This window comes from Neovison vison, chromosome 7 (assembly GCF_020171115.1).
Source record: "Neovison vison isolate M4711 chromosome 7, ASM_NN_V1, whole genome shotgun sequence".
Classification (NCBI taxonomy): domain Eukaryota; kingdom Metazoa; phylum Chordata; class Mammalia; order Carnivora; family Mustelidae; genus Neogale; species Neogale vison.
In genome coordinates this window covers 153,518,143-153,532,006 of record NC_058097.1, presented here as the reverse complement: position 1 = coordinate 153,532,006, position 13,864 = coordinate 153,518,143, and the positions used below count along the sequence as shown (strand labels likewise).

The window sequence follows — 13,864 nt, the reverse complement described above, 5'->3', positions numbered from 1 at the left end:
GCCAGACACCTGAGTGAGATGGGAGATCTTGGCAATAAGGTTAATAGTCTTCGTAGGGACTGGATCCTGCTACCTGCAGTCGTCTAGAAGGCCTATTGGCTTCTACACATCACCCTTCCCTTCTAAGAACTATTGCATTTTAGCTTCAGGATGATAAGCCTAAACCAGCTTTAGGGAGTGGAGCTTGCTGTCAGGGCTGCAGAATCCTCCATCTGTCTGTTATCTAATGGTATGTGAAACTTGGAGTTTGGTCAATAAGGGGAAACCATGGGGAAGAAGGCCCTGTGCTGTATCCACAGGGTATCAGTCCAGAGTATAGGTCACAGCTAGACCCCTGTGCTATGGTGTCGGCCTCTGCGGGATCCTGCACCCCTCCTCTTCTAGTCTTTGAATTATCCATTTGACTTTCTCCTTTGACCTCCTCTGAGGCCACAGACATTGCTAGAAGAGGAGGATAGCCCAAGAGTTATGATGAATTGTTGATGAATTTGTGGGTGAGATGAGGGAGCACTAGGCTGCAAGCTATGGGACTTGTGGCCTAATACCAGACACATCTTTTGCCTACTCATGCACCTGAATTTCCTTACCAGTCCATCAAGTCCCTTATGGCTCTATGGTCCTGGAAATCTAGTCGACAGGTAGGATTTTAAATATTACTATGGGAGTCCAGAGTCCTGAATCCTGGCTCTGCTTTTGATACTAACTTCCTGGGTTCCTGATCTGCACTTTCTTCTAAGGAAAATGTGAGTTTCATGGCAGATAATTAGTGTGAATGGTGACAAGTTGCCTTTGAGGGAGACCTTTTGATCAAATGAAGCCAGCATCTTAAGGGGAGCAGGCACAAGACCCACAAAGAAGCATTTCAAGGGCAGAACAGCCGTGCCCTTGCCCATCTCCGCCTTCAGTTTCTTTTTATATATTTTTTCTCTGTTCCTGAAATCATTACACTGCTGGGTCTCTTTACCATTTACTACCTCAAGAGACAAAGGGTCTTCACTTTTGTTGCTCTGTGTTCGTGCAGGTTGGTGTCCTCACACATACTGCATTCTGGATAATGCATGAGTTATGGCCCATATAGATGCATAACCTTAGGAATAGTAGCCTCTCTGAGTCACAGATTCTTAATTGAAATTGCAGGTGATAATCACATTTTGGAATTATTAGGAGCAGTAATTGGGGACTTACTTGGGTATTTTAGAACTGAGGTAACTAGGGCAAAGGAGGGCTATCAAAAAAGCAGTTTGGATTTTGACCAAGTCTCTCTGATTCCTGAATGAGGGATAACTTTATGGCTATAAGGAAAGGGACTTCCAAATGGAAGACCAGAGGAGGGATGGGAGAAATACAGTTTTAATGATCACTATTCATATCCCAAGAGCTATCTAAATATTTTAGAGATGTTGTATAACATAGTTATTGTAATAACCCTGTAAAATAATGTAATGAAAAATAGTCCTAAATAACGTATGAGTTGGCTAATAATTTCCAAGTTTATATATGATTCTCTTATTTATTTATCAATATTTTACATGTATCCACTATCTTGAGTTTCCTACATTTGTTAACTTACTTAATCTTAGAAATAACATTAAGAGTTAGATATTTAAAAAAAAGAGTCAGATATTAACATCATCCTTTTGATAGTTGGTTAATCTGAGACACAGAAAGATTGAGCAACATGTTCAAGGCTACAAAACTAGTAAGCAGAGGAACAAGGACTCAAACCCAGGTACTCTAACTTCAGACTTTGTGTTCTTCATGGCTACCCAAAGTATTGGAAATCAGATGAAATTTACCTCAAATGTTCATTTTTTTAAAAATTATCACAGAAGAATATTCCAGTATGAAGCCCGGACTCAATTAAGAACAGGAATTGACTTGATCTTTTTAGTAAGTCACAGAAACATTTGCAGCAAAAGAGAAAAATGTTAGGCACATTCTACACTGGCATATCATAGTTGCTGAGTTTTCTCCAAGGCGCGCTTATTCCTAATTATAAAATATTCCCAAGAGTAAAAATACTATCATCTTTCTGAGCTCTTCAGAGTTGTACTGGGAGCCTCAGGATTATGGTATGTTCAATATGATTTTTGAAACCTTCAATTCATCTAACTTTCTCTTTTTTTCCAGTGCTTCATCTCCTGTAAGACATTTCTGGTATATCAGAGATCTCCATCCATGTAAATGCAACTAGACAACTACCATACCCACTTATATTCCTTATCTCCAAACTGCTCAAATATCACGTTAAAATTTTCCCCAGGTGAAGCAGTCTCAGAAGGCGACTCCGAATCTCGTTGGTCTTAGCTCCATAGATGATTGGGTTAAGCACAGGAGGCACCAGAACATAGAGGTTTGCCAGAAAGATGTGCACATTCTTGGGGACTTGGTGCTGCCCAAAGCGGTGGGTAAGGAAGGAGAAGAAGGCAGGAATGTAGAAGACCAGGATGACTCCAAGGTGGGAACCGCAGGTATTCAGAGCCTTGTGTCTGGCATCTTGAGATGGCAGGCGGAAGACAGCATGGAGGATAAAGCCATAGGAAATGGCAATGAGGATGGAATCCAGACCCATGGCCAGCAGAGCCACAGTCAGCCCATAGACAATATTGACAGTGATGTTGGCACAGGCCAGGCGAGCAATGCCCATGTGCTCACAGTATGTGTGTGCCATGACATGGTGACCACAGTAAGGCAGTCGCCTCAGCAAGAAGATGAATGGGGAGACAATGGCTACACTACGGAAAAGCCCAGCAAAGCCAATTTTGCCTATAATGGTATGGTTGAGAATGGTTGTATATCTCAGTGGGTTGCAGATAGCCACATAGCGATCAAAAGCCATGGCAAGAAGAACTGAGGACTCCAGAGCATAGATAGAATGGACACAAAACATCTGTGCCAGGCATCCACCAAAGGAAATCTCACCAGCATGGAGCCACAAAATGGCCAGCATTTTAGGCACAGTGGTAGAGCTGAGAGCCAGGTCAGTGAGTGAGAGAAGACACAGGAAGAGGTACATGGGTGCATGAAGGGCACTGTCTGTCGCAATGACCAGGATGAGAGCAGCATTCCCAGCCAGAGCTACCAGATACATGGCACAGAAGGGAATGGCAATCCAGACGTGGGCCCACTCCAGCCCTGGGATCCCTGTCAGGAACAGAGTGGCTGGGAGACCATCATCACTGAGGTTGGAAGCTGCCATTCTGCGTGGAAATAAAGGGCTCGATACAAAGGGTCATGGTATGACTGCCCTGCCACATCAGGGTTTTGGTTCATTCTTTACATAAAATAACCCCTCTGTGAAACAATATTTTTTAGGCTGAGAAAAATATTCATTATTAACTTGTACAAGAACCTTAAAGATTCTATCACATATAGTCTCCTTTTTTTCCCCCATTTTGCTAATTCCTGTGCTTTTCAATCATGTTTTGAGTTCTACCTTCCAAGCACAAACTAACTGCTAAAGCATCTTTCCAATCTGATCCTTTATGACCCACCTCCTAAACATCTTGCCATCATTTACTAACCTTTAGTCAACTCATAAGGACCGATGTTCCTTGCCTCTTTCATTCATGCCTTTTTGCCAGGCCTAGAGAGTCTTCAGGCTTTATTTTATCCTTCTCTGTCTTCTAAGCTTCGATGCAAGTTTTCTGCCTCCCAGAAGTCATCCCTTTCTTCTGATCCCTAATGTCTTTTTTTCTTTTCATTCTTCTACTACTATAAAATCCAGTTGGTTGAGATTATGCCCTTAGAAATTAAACCTCCACACTGACCATGCTTGTGTCAGGACCTAGACATTTTGATCAATGTTCACTCAAGACTCAATGTTCACTAAAGCCAATGTAACATAACATTGATTTTTACACTCTGTGATATAATAATACAATCACTCTATTTTCTGTTTTTCTAATATATCTTCATAAACATACACTACATAACAACATTTTGTATCTCACCTGGAATGCCTAGAAAGAAGTTAGGTCACCTGGATGTGCTCACATATTGCATGATTCAGTAACTACAGTGATTTGAGTAATCAGAAGCATGAAATGGACCAGACATTCTAGTTGGGAAATAGCAGTTCATACTGTGGCAAAGGCAGCTAGAGGTCCTGCATGCCCAGCAGTGTGATGGCTGAATACTCAGGCTAGATGAGCATACCAAGGGCTGACAGAGGCAGACCAAGGCAGAAAATTATTGTCCTTGGGACACAGTGAAGATATTCTGTGAAGGGAATATGGTTTTGCTGTGGAAGGCTAGCTACTATTCAAAAACATTCCCCTTTAGTAAGCACACTGTCTACTTAAAAGAAACCTGTGTGGGGGACGCCTGGGTGGCTCAGTGGTTTAGGCCTCTGCCTTCGGCTCAGGTCATGATCTCAGGGTCCTGGGATCAAGCCCCACATCGGGCTCTCTGCTCAGCAGGGAGCCTGCTTCCCCCTCTCTCTCTGCCCACTTTCTGCCTACTTGTGATCTCTCTCTGTCTTTCAAATAAATAAATAAATATCTTAAAAAAAAAAAAGAAAGAAACCTGTTTGGGATTCTAAGAAACTTGAATTTTGGTCCTGATACTCTAACAAAATTGATCTGTGATTGAGAATAAATCTACTTGGAAAAAAAAAAAAAGAAATCTACTACTTTGTCCTGTCTTAAGTTGGAAAAATCAAGGGTTCTATAGTCATTCTCTCTTTCCCATCTGTTCCTTATGTGGCATTGGAATAATCCCACAACCTCTTTGGGACTTCTTTTTTCTAACTCTAAATTTGAAATGACATCATATGGGTATATTACCTTCACAAAGTTTATAGTTGATCAAAAAGTAGTATGTATGAGTTAAAAATTTCAACACCTGAAATCATTGCCCACTTTTTTGGCAAGCTCTTTATCTACTAACACCCTTCTGGAGAAAATAGAGTGTCATAATCCTTTGCACCCTTAATCGAAGGGAGACAATATCCAGAGAAGTAAACTGATGTCATCCAGATCACAAAGCATGTTCACTGCAGAGGGTCCTGAAATTGGGGGTCCTGATTCGAGTTTCAAGTTTCACCTGACCCAGATGTCCATGACTATGACCAATATCTGAATTCCCCTCTCTCAGACAAGGCATTTGTCAAATATCAATTCATAAGGCTGCAAACACTTTCCTAATTATCTGAATTCCAAATGTAAAGAGATTAGGGAGGCCCTCGTATTTGTATAGAGACTTTCACTGGTGAAGGTCTTGGACTTGGACTTGACACATGCTGTGACTGCAGTGAGGAGAGAGGCTTGGATGGTGGTGGGCAGAGAGCTGGAATCGCTACTGTCTTCCCTTTCCTATTCTTTCCAGCCCATTCTTAGCCCATTAAGGAACTTTCCAAGTAGAATTATAAGGTACTAGTACTCTGTGACCATCTGGGATATGAAGGACAGAAAACCTATGGTTAGAGCAGAGCTAGAATTTTTTTTTCCCCTAGGAAATAATGGAATATGGATACTGAGGGAGTGCCACTCTGGGCCATAATGGGAGCATCCTCTGGAAACTGCCTCAGGTCTGGCCTTTGAGGTCCCCATCTCTGACCTAGACCCCAAAAATTTAACTCTGTGTTCTGTCATAGAACACAGTTGTTGGGCAACCGGATTTGAAGAACATACCTGTATGGAAGACACGCACTTGCAGGTGGAGCCCACTGAAGTTGGAGCTCTGTGAGAGGATGTGCTGAGTGTGAGGCTGTGTGTGGGCAGAGGGTGCCCGAGTGACAGCTTGTGCAGGAGGTGGGTATCTGAAGGCACAGAGTTAGTTAGGGAGGTGAAAGCTGTGTTTCAGTGCAGGATCAGGTGGGTGTGGTAGGAGGGAACAGAAGGGTCTGAATGTGTAATCTGGGTTCAAACGTCTGATCTTTGTTTGCTCTCTGTTTTCAGGGCTCAGTGATTGTCTTCAGCTCAGCTCTGTGTCCCAGCCTCCGCTGGTGAGTGGGCTTGATAAGCAAGCTTATTTATTGCCTCTGTCTGTGATGCTCAGGAGAGTAAACCAAATTGGCCTCCTCCAGGGATTTGGTCTGTGATGCACATTTTGAGAGAAAGAATGAGAAGGAGCATTGATAACATGAGGAATATTTTGGAAAATCTTCCTTGATGACTTTTCTAGGAAAGAGGAAATGATGATGGGCACCTTGCAAGTGCCTTGATCCATTGCCTTGAAGCTGGACCTGGTAAGAAATGACATCCATACTCTAGGTGGATCCCCTCAGATGCCTGAATTTCAGCCATCCATCAGGTCCCTGAGCCAGGGACTCCCTCTGTCAAAGCACCTCCCAGGTTTAATTGATCTTTTTTCCATGACTTCAGAGTACTTTTCTCTCTTCCCTTTGAACATACTTTTCCCCCCTCAAATTAATTCCATCTAGTGGTCTTCAAAAACTTTATCTGGCTCTTTCCTAAAACAATTTTTAAAACACTGTATTCTCCTTCCATAATTTTAAGTTGATTCTAACAATTGTCATTAAAAGTTTACAGAGTAGAAAATGATGTAATTTACAGAACATTGTGAATACTGGCATTTAAAAATAAAACCTCTATATAACAATTTAACTTATCCTTTGTTAGCTGTACGTACTAGAATTTCTAAGTCATCACTACCCATTTAAAAATGTATGAACATGCTTTTATTAACTGTCAGAAATTTGAAATTATTGCTTTGTCTCTTTGAAGTTGGACTATCTTCTCACATGTATATATATATTTTTAAATATTTCATTATGATAACGCTTATGTACTAGTAATACTATCGGAATTATTTATGTTTCCTATAACAATAGGCTCTAAATGTTAAAATGTTTAATTATAAAAACTATTATAATCATGCATTAATGAAAGTAATATGAAAATCTTTAAATTTTATAAATTATAAACATAGGCTTAATTAGTTTTGGAAATATTATTCCTCAATGAAATTGATGGAGATTATATTTTCTTCCAAACTATCTGATGTATTCACAAGTCAATATTTGTTCAATGAAGTATGGTTCATACTTAATTTTTCTTAATTTTATCTTTACAAAAGTAACCCCCGATAACCCTTGTTTCTGTATATACATTAGCTGGGGTGGATGGAGTTTTGTTTCTGTATTGTGGCAATCATGGCATGACTGAGAGTAACTGCTGTAACCACCAATGGTCCTAAGAGAGGAGGATCTGGCAAAGGAGAGTGCCATTATAGCTGGGACTAAGACCTTTGAGGAGGGATTCCAGCCAGCTGTTGCTGGTCTATCTGAAGGACATAACAAGGTTAGCTAGAACTAAGGGGCAATTCTATTTTATTTTTTAAAGGTTTTATTTATTTGACAGAGAGAGATCACAAGTAGGGAGAGAGGCAGGTGGAGAGAGAGGGGGAAGCAGGCTTCCCACTGAGCAGAGAGCCCAATGCGGGGCTGGATCCCAGGACCCTGAGATCATGACCTGAGCCTAAGGCGAGGCCTTAACCCACTGAACCTACCATTTCTGTTAGAATCCACTGCTATTGTCAATGAAAATAACAAATGCTTGGGTGACACCAGCAGGACAGAAGATGCACAAGATAAATCCCTTGTCCCTGTCCCAGCCCTCTAATTAACCTCTACTGCCCTCTACTGGCAAAGCCTAACAGCCAGCCAGCAGGTAGAGGACAAAGGTGGTACCATCCCAGGCATCCCCAAGCTGACCTCAGAAGGTTTTGAAGCTGAGAGGCAATAGCTTAGCAATTAACACAGTATCCTATAGTTCACATGTCTGCATGCATGTGATATAACCTGTTTGATATTTGGTGATTCAGGAAATGTAAATCATATATAAAAATAAGATAATTTCATTCATTTTGTTGTAACTTACTATAATTTTTAAATTATTATTAAATGTAAGAGAAATGTTACATCACTAAGGAAACAGGGAACATTTCACGAGATTAAATGATTTTAGGATTGAATGTAACTCAAAAATATTTTACATAATTTGATGAAAATAGATTTTAATTGAATAATGCTTAGATTTTTAACACACATCTCTAAAACCAAACACATATATACACATGACATATTTTTTTTTCATCTGTGAAAGTCACATAGTGAATTTTGAAAAATACAGTAGTCCATTAAATGTGTCAGTTATATTAAGGATTACTATATTTAAGAATCACATATTTGGGGTTCTTTTCTTTCTAGTTAACAACATAATCTAATGACAGATATTTAATTACAATTGCAAAAATTCCTCAAAGTTGAGCATATGAAAAAAAGCAATATTTCCTGCTTGAATCTTTCTCTAATTTTCTTTCATGTAACTCCCTATTAAGAAATTTGACTTCTTTAACTTAAGATTGGGGATGAAAGAGACAAAACTACTCCCACTATCCTGCTTATGTTTTCAATAATATATTTATATTCAGAACATACAAACACTGTCAAAATACTCAACTCTAAAGCCATGCATTGCTCTTAAAATAAGTATGTATAAGCAGTGAAAGCAAGCCTTAGTCAAGTATATGGTGATTTAATTGCTCATTGAAGAGACTTTCTCTACGTCCAATGGAAAAAGGACAGTCTCTTCAACAAATGGTGTTGGGAAATTTGGACAGCCACATGTAGAAGAATTAAACTGGACCATTTCCTTACACCACACACAAAAATAGACTCCAAATGGATGAAGGACCTTGATGTGAGAAAGGAATCCATAAAAATCATTGAGGAGAACAGAGGCAGCATCCTCTTTGACTTCAGGTCAACAGCTTCTTCCTAGAAACACCACCAAAGGCAAGGGAAGCAAGGGCAAAAATGAGCTATTGGGACTTCATCAAGATCAAAAGCTTTTGCACAGCAAAGGAAACAGTCAACAAAACCAAAAGACAGCTGACAGAATGGGAGAAAATATTTGCAAATGACATATCAGATAAAGGGCTAGTATCCAAATTCTATAAAGAATTTATCAAACTCAACACCCAAAGAACAAATAATCCAATCAAGAAATGGGCAGAGGACATGACATTGGCAGAGGGAGAGGGCAGAGGGCACCGACATTTCTGCAAAGAAGACATCCAGATGGCCAACAGACACATGAAAATCGGTTCCACATTACTTGGCATCAGGGAAACACAAATCAAAACCACAATGAGATACCACTCACACCAGTCAGAATGGTTAAAATTAACAAGTCAGGAAATGACAAATGCTGGTGAGGATACAGAGAAAGGAGAACCCTCCTACACTATTGGTGGGAATGCAAGCTGGTGCAACCACTCTGCAAAACAGCATGGAGGTTCCTCCAAAAGTTGAAAATAGAGCTACCCTATGAACCAGCAATCACACTACTGGATATTTACCCCAAAGATACAAATGTAGTGATCAGAAGGGACACGTGCACCTGAATGTTTATAGCAGCAATGTCCACTATAGCCAAACTATGGAAAGAACCTAGATGACCATCAACAGATGACTGGATAAAGAAGATGTGGTATATATATATACAATGGAATACTATGCAGCCATGAAATGAAATGAAATCTTGCCATTTGCAACAATGTGGATGGAACTAGAGGGTATTATGCTGAATGAAGTAAGTCAATCAGAGAAAGACAATTATCATATGATCTCCCTGATATGAAGAATTTGAGAGGCAAAGTGGGGGGGGTTGGGGGAGTAGGGAAGGAAAAAATGAAACAAGATGGGATTGGGAGGGAGACAAACCATAAGAACTCAATCTCACAAAACAAACTGAGGGTTGTTTGGGCGAAAGAGGTAGGGAGCGGGTCGTTGGGTTATGGACATTGGGGAAGGTATGTGCTATGGTGAGTGCTGTGAAGTGTGTGAACCTGGCAATTCACAGACCTGTACCCCTGGGGCTAATAATATATTATATGTTAATAAAAAATAAATTAATGAAGGGACTTTCTCTACCCAGATGTCTATTGATGGATGAATGGATAAAGAAGACATTTGCAATGATGTGTATGGAACTAGAGTTTATATTAAGCAAAATAAATCAATTAGAGAAACATAAATACCATATGATTTCACTTATATGTGGACTTGAAGAAACAAAACAGGTGAAAATGGAGGGGAAGGAAAAATAAGATGAAAACAGAGAGGGAGGCAAACTATAAGAGACTCTTAACTGAAAGAAATAGACCGAGAGTTGCTGAAGGGGAGCTGGGCAGAGGGATGAAGTAAATGAGTGATGGGCGTTAAGAAGGGTACTTGGTGTCCTTGTGTTGTATGCAACTGATGAATCACTGAATTCTACCCCTGAAACTAATAATACACTATATGTTTATTAAATTGAGTTTAAATAAAAAATAATTAAAAAATACTTGCTCTAAATCAGGATTTGAAATTGTCCCTTGTTTGCTGCCTAGAAGAGAGAGTGGACTGAGTATTCCAGCCAAAAATTAATGGCTGAAGACCACTCTTGCAAGCTATCTGTATTTGTTCTCATCCATAGATTTTTTTGTGTGTAAACATTATTTTCTCCTGTGGGTAATTGTCAAAAACAATTACAGGCAACCAATTAACTTTGTAGCTGCCTATGATAGCTGATAACAGTTGGGAAAAAATAAGAAACTAGCCAAAAAGTTAAAGAGGAAAATATTATATTTGTAGGAGCTTTGAGTGTTTTTGACCCATGTCAAAATATAGAAAGCCATGAACATATCCAGGTCTCTGCACAGCCTGAGGGCTGTAGATATACCAGAAAAGATCTGAGGAAGCCCTAACATCCCTGTCTCAACTTGAAGCTCTGCATGAGAAGGAAAAGGAAGGCTAACATAGAGTTCCACACTGAATGGCTGAGTGTTGAAGTTTTGCTCCAGCCTGCATATAGTATTCTGAGTAAAGACAAAGACTTACTGTTTCCAGGTATGTAAGGAAATCTCTTTCCAGTTATTAACTGGCCACTGAGCTAGCTCAGCAGAGATTTCAGTGGCTACGCATAAAAAAGAATTGATGTTACAGAACTAATTTGGCAAATCACTAAGCAAATATCAGCAGCAGTAACAACAACAAAAACAAATTCTGGGGAAAGACAATGTGATTCTCCAAGTTGCCACATTATGTTATTTAAAAAGTTGAGTTTTCAGGGTTGCCTGGGTGGCTAAGTTGGTTAAGCATCTGCCTTTTGCTCAGGTCATGATCCCAGCATCCTGAGATGGAGCCCGACATTGGGCTCCCTGCTCAGCTGGGAGCCTGCTTCTCCCTTTGTCCCTCACTTTCTGCCCCTCTCCCCACTCCTGGGTGCATTCTGTCTCTCTTTATCAAATAAATAAATAAAAACCTTTAAAAATAAATAAATAAATAAAAATAAATAAACTAAAATTTTCAGTTTTCAACAGGTTATGGGACATCAAAAGAAATGAAAATTTAGGCCCAAGCACAGGAAAAAAAAAATATATCAAGTGGAACTGTAGGAAACCAAAACATTGGACTTACTAAACCATGACTTTAAATGAGTTATTTCAAATATGCCAAAGAACTAAGGGAAATTGTGATAATGATAATATTAATAAAGAGATAAAAATTATTTTTAAAAATCATAAATTCTGGAGTTAAAAAGAACAATAATTGAAATAAAAAATGTACTCTAAGGTTTTTTTTTTCCAATTTATTTATTTTCAGAAAAACAGTATTCATTATTTTTTCACCTCACCCAGTGCTCCATGCAAGCTGTGCCCTCTATAATACCCACCACCTGGTACCCCAACCTCCCACCACCCCCGCCACTTCAAACCCCTCAGATTGTTTTTCAGAGTCCATAGTCTCTCATGGTTCACCTCCCCTTCCAATTTAGCCAAAAGCACATACCCTCCCCAATGTCCCTAACCCTACCTCCCTTCTCCCAACCCCCCTCCCCCCAGCAACCCACAGTTTGTTTCATGAGATTAAGAGTCACTTATGGTTTGTCTCCCTCCCTATCCCATCTTGTTTCATGGATTCTTCTCCTACCCACTTAAGCCCCCATGTTGCATCACCACTTCCTCATATCAGGGAGATCATATGATAGTTGTCTTTCTCCGCTTGACTTATTTCGCTAAGCATGATATGCTCTAGTTCCATCCATGTTGTCGCAAATGGCAAGATTTCGTTTCTTTTGATGGCTGCATAGTATTCCATTGTGTATATATACCACATCTTCTTGATCCATTCATCTGTTGATGAACATCTAGGTTCTTTCCATAGTTTGGCTATTGTGGACATTGCTGCTATAAACATTAGGGTGCACGTGCCCCTTTGGATCACTACGTTTGTATCTTTAGGGTAAATTCCCAGTAGTGCAATTGCTGGGTCATAGGGCAGTTCTATTTTCAACATTTTGAGGAACCTCCATACTGTTTTCCAGAGTGGTTGCACCAGCTTGCATTCCCACCAACAGTGTAGGAGGGTTCCCTTTTCTCCGCATCCTCGCCAGCATCTGTCATTTCCTGACTTGTTGATTTTAGCCATTCTGACTGGTGTGAAGTGATATCTCATTGTGGTTTTGATTTGTATTTCCCTGATGCTGAGTGATATGGAGCACTTTTTCATGTGTCTGTTGGCCATCTGGATGTCTTCTTTGCAGAAACGTCTGTTCATGTCCTCTGCCCATTTCTTGATTGGATTATTTGTTCTTTGGGTGTTGAGTTTGTTAAGTTCTTTATAGATTTTGGACACTAGTCCTTTATCTGATATGTCGTTTGCAAATATCTTCTCCCATTCTGTCAGTTGTCTTTTGGTTTTGTTAACTGTTTCCTTTGCTGTGCAAAAGCTTTTGATTTTGATGAAATCCCAAAAGTTCATTTTTGCCTTTGCTTCCCTTGCCTTTGGCGATGTTCCTAGGAAGATGTTGCTGCGGCTGAGGTCGAAGAGGTTGCTGCCTGTGTTCTCCTCAAGGATTTTGATGGATTCCTTTCTCACATTGAGGTCCTTAATCCATTTTGAATCTATTTTTGTGTGTGGTGTAAGGAAATGGTCCAATTTCATTTTTCTGCACGTGGCTGTCCAATTTTCCCAACACCATTTATTGAAGAGGCTGTCTTTTTTCCATTGGACATTCTTTCCTGCTTTGTCGAAGATTAGTTGACCATAGAGTTGAGGGTCTATTTCTGGGCTCTCTATTCTGTTCCATTGGTCTATGTGTCTGCTTTTGTGCCAGTACCATGCTGTCTTGATGATGACACCTTTGTAATAAAGCTTGAAGTCCGGAATTGTGATGCCACCAACTTTGGCTTTGTTTTTCAATATCCCTTTGGCTATTCGAGGTCTTTTCTGGTTCCATATAAATTTTAGAATTATTTGTTCCATTTCTTTGAAAAAGATGGATGGTACTTTGATAGGAATTGCATTAAATGTGTAGATTGCTTTAGGTAGCATAGACATTTTCACAATATTTATTCTTCCAATCTAGGAGCATGGAACATTTTTCCATTTCTTTGTGTCTTCCTCAATTTCTTTCATGAGTACTTTATAGTTTTCTGAGTATAGATTCTTAGCCTCTTTGGTTAGGTTTATTCCTAGGTATCTTATGGTTTGCGGTGCAATTGTAAATGGGATTGACTCCTTAATTTCTCTTTCTTCTGTCTTGTTGTTGGTGTAGAGAAATGCAACTGATTTCTGTGCATTGATCTTATATCCTGACACTTTACTGAATTCCTGTATAAGTTCTAGCAGTTTTGGAGTGGAGTCTTTTGGGTTTTCCACATAGAGTATCATATCATCTGCGAAGAGTGATAATTTGACTTCTTCTTTGCCGATTTGGATGCCTTTAATTTCCTTTTGTTGTCTGATTGCTGAGGCTAGGACTTCTAGTACTATGTTAAATAGCAGTGGTGATAATGGACATCCCTGCCGTGTTCCTGACCTTAGCGGAAAAGCTTTCGGTTTTTCTCCATT

At 39.8% G+C, this 13,864-nt stretch overlaps 1 protein-coding gene across 1 annotated transcript; it reads right to left on the bottom strand.

Annotated features, from left to right (window-relative positions):
* Nucleotides 1-2,242: 2,242 nt before the first annotated feature.
* On the bottom strand, nucleotides 2,243-3,199 carry LOC122913538 (olfactory receptor 52D1). The gene has a single exon (XM_044260229.1). It carries the CDS (start codon nucleotides 3,197-3,199, stop codon nucleotides 2,243-2,245), a length of 957 nt encoding a protein of 318 aa, XP_044116164.1.
* Between the last annotated feature and the right edge of the window lie 10,665 nt (nucleotides 3,200-13,864).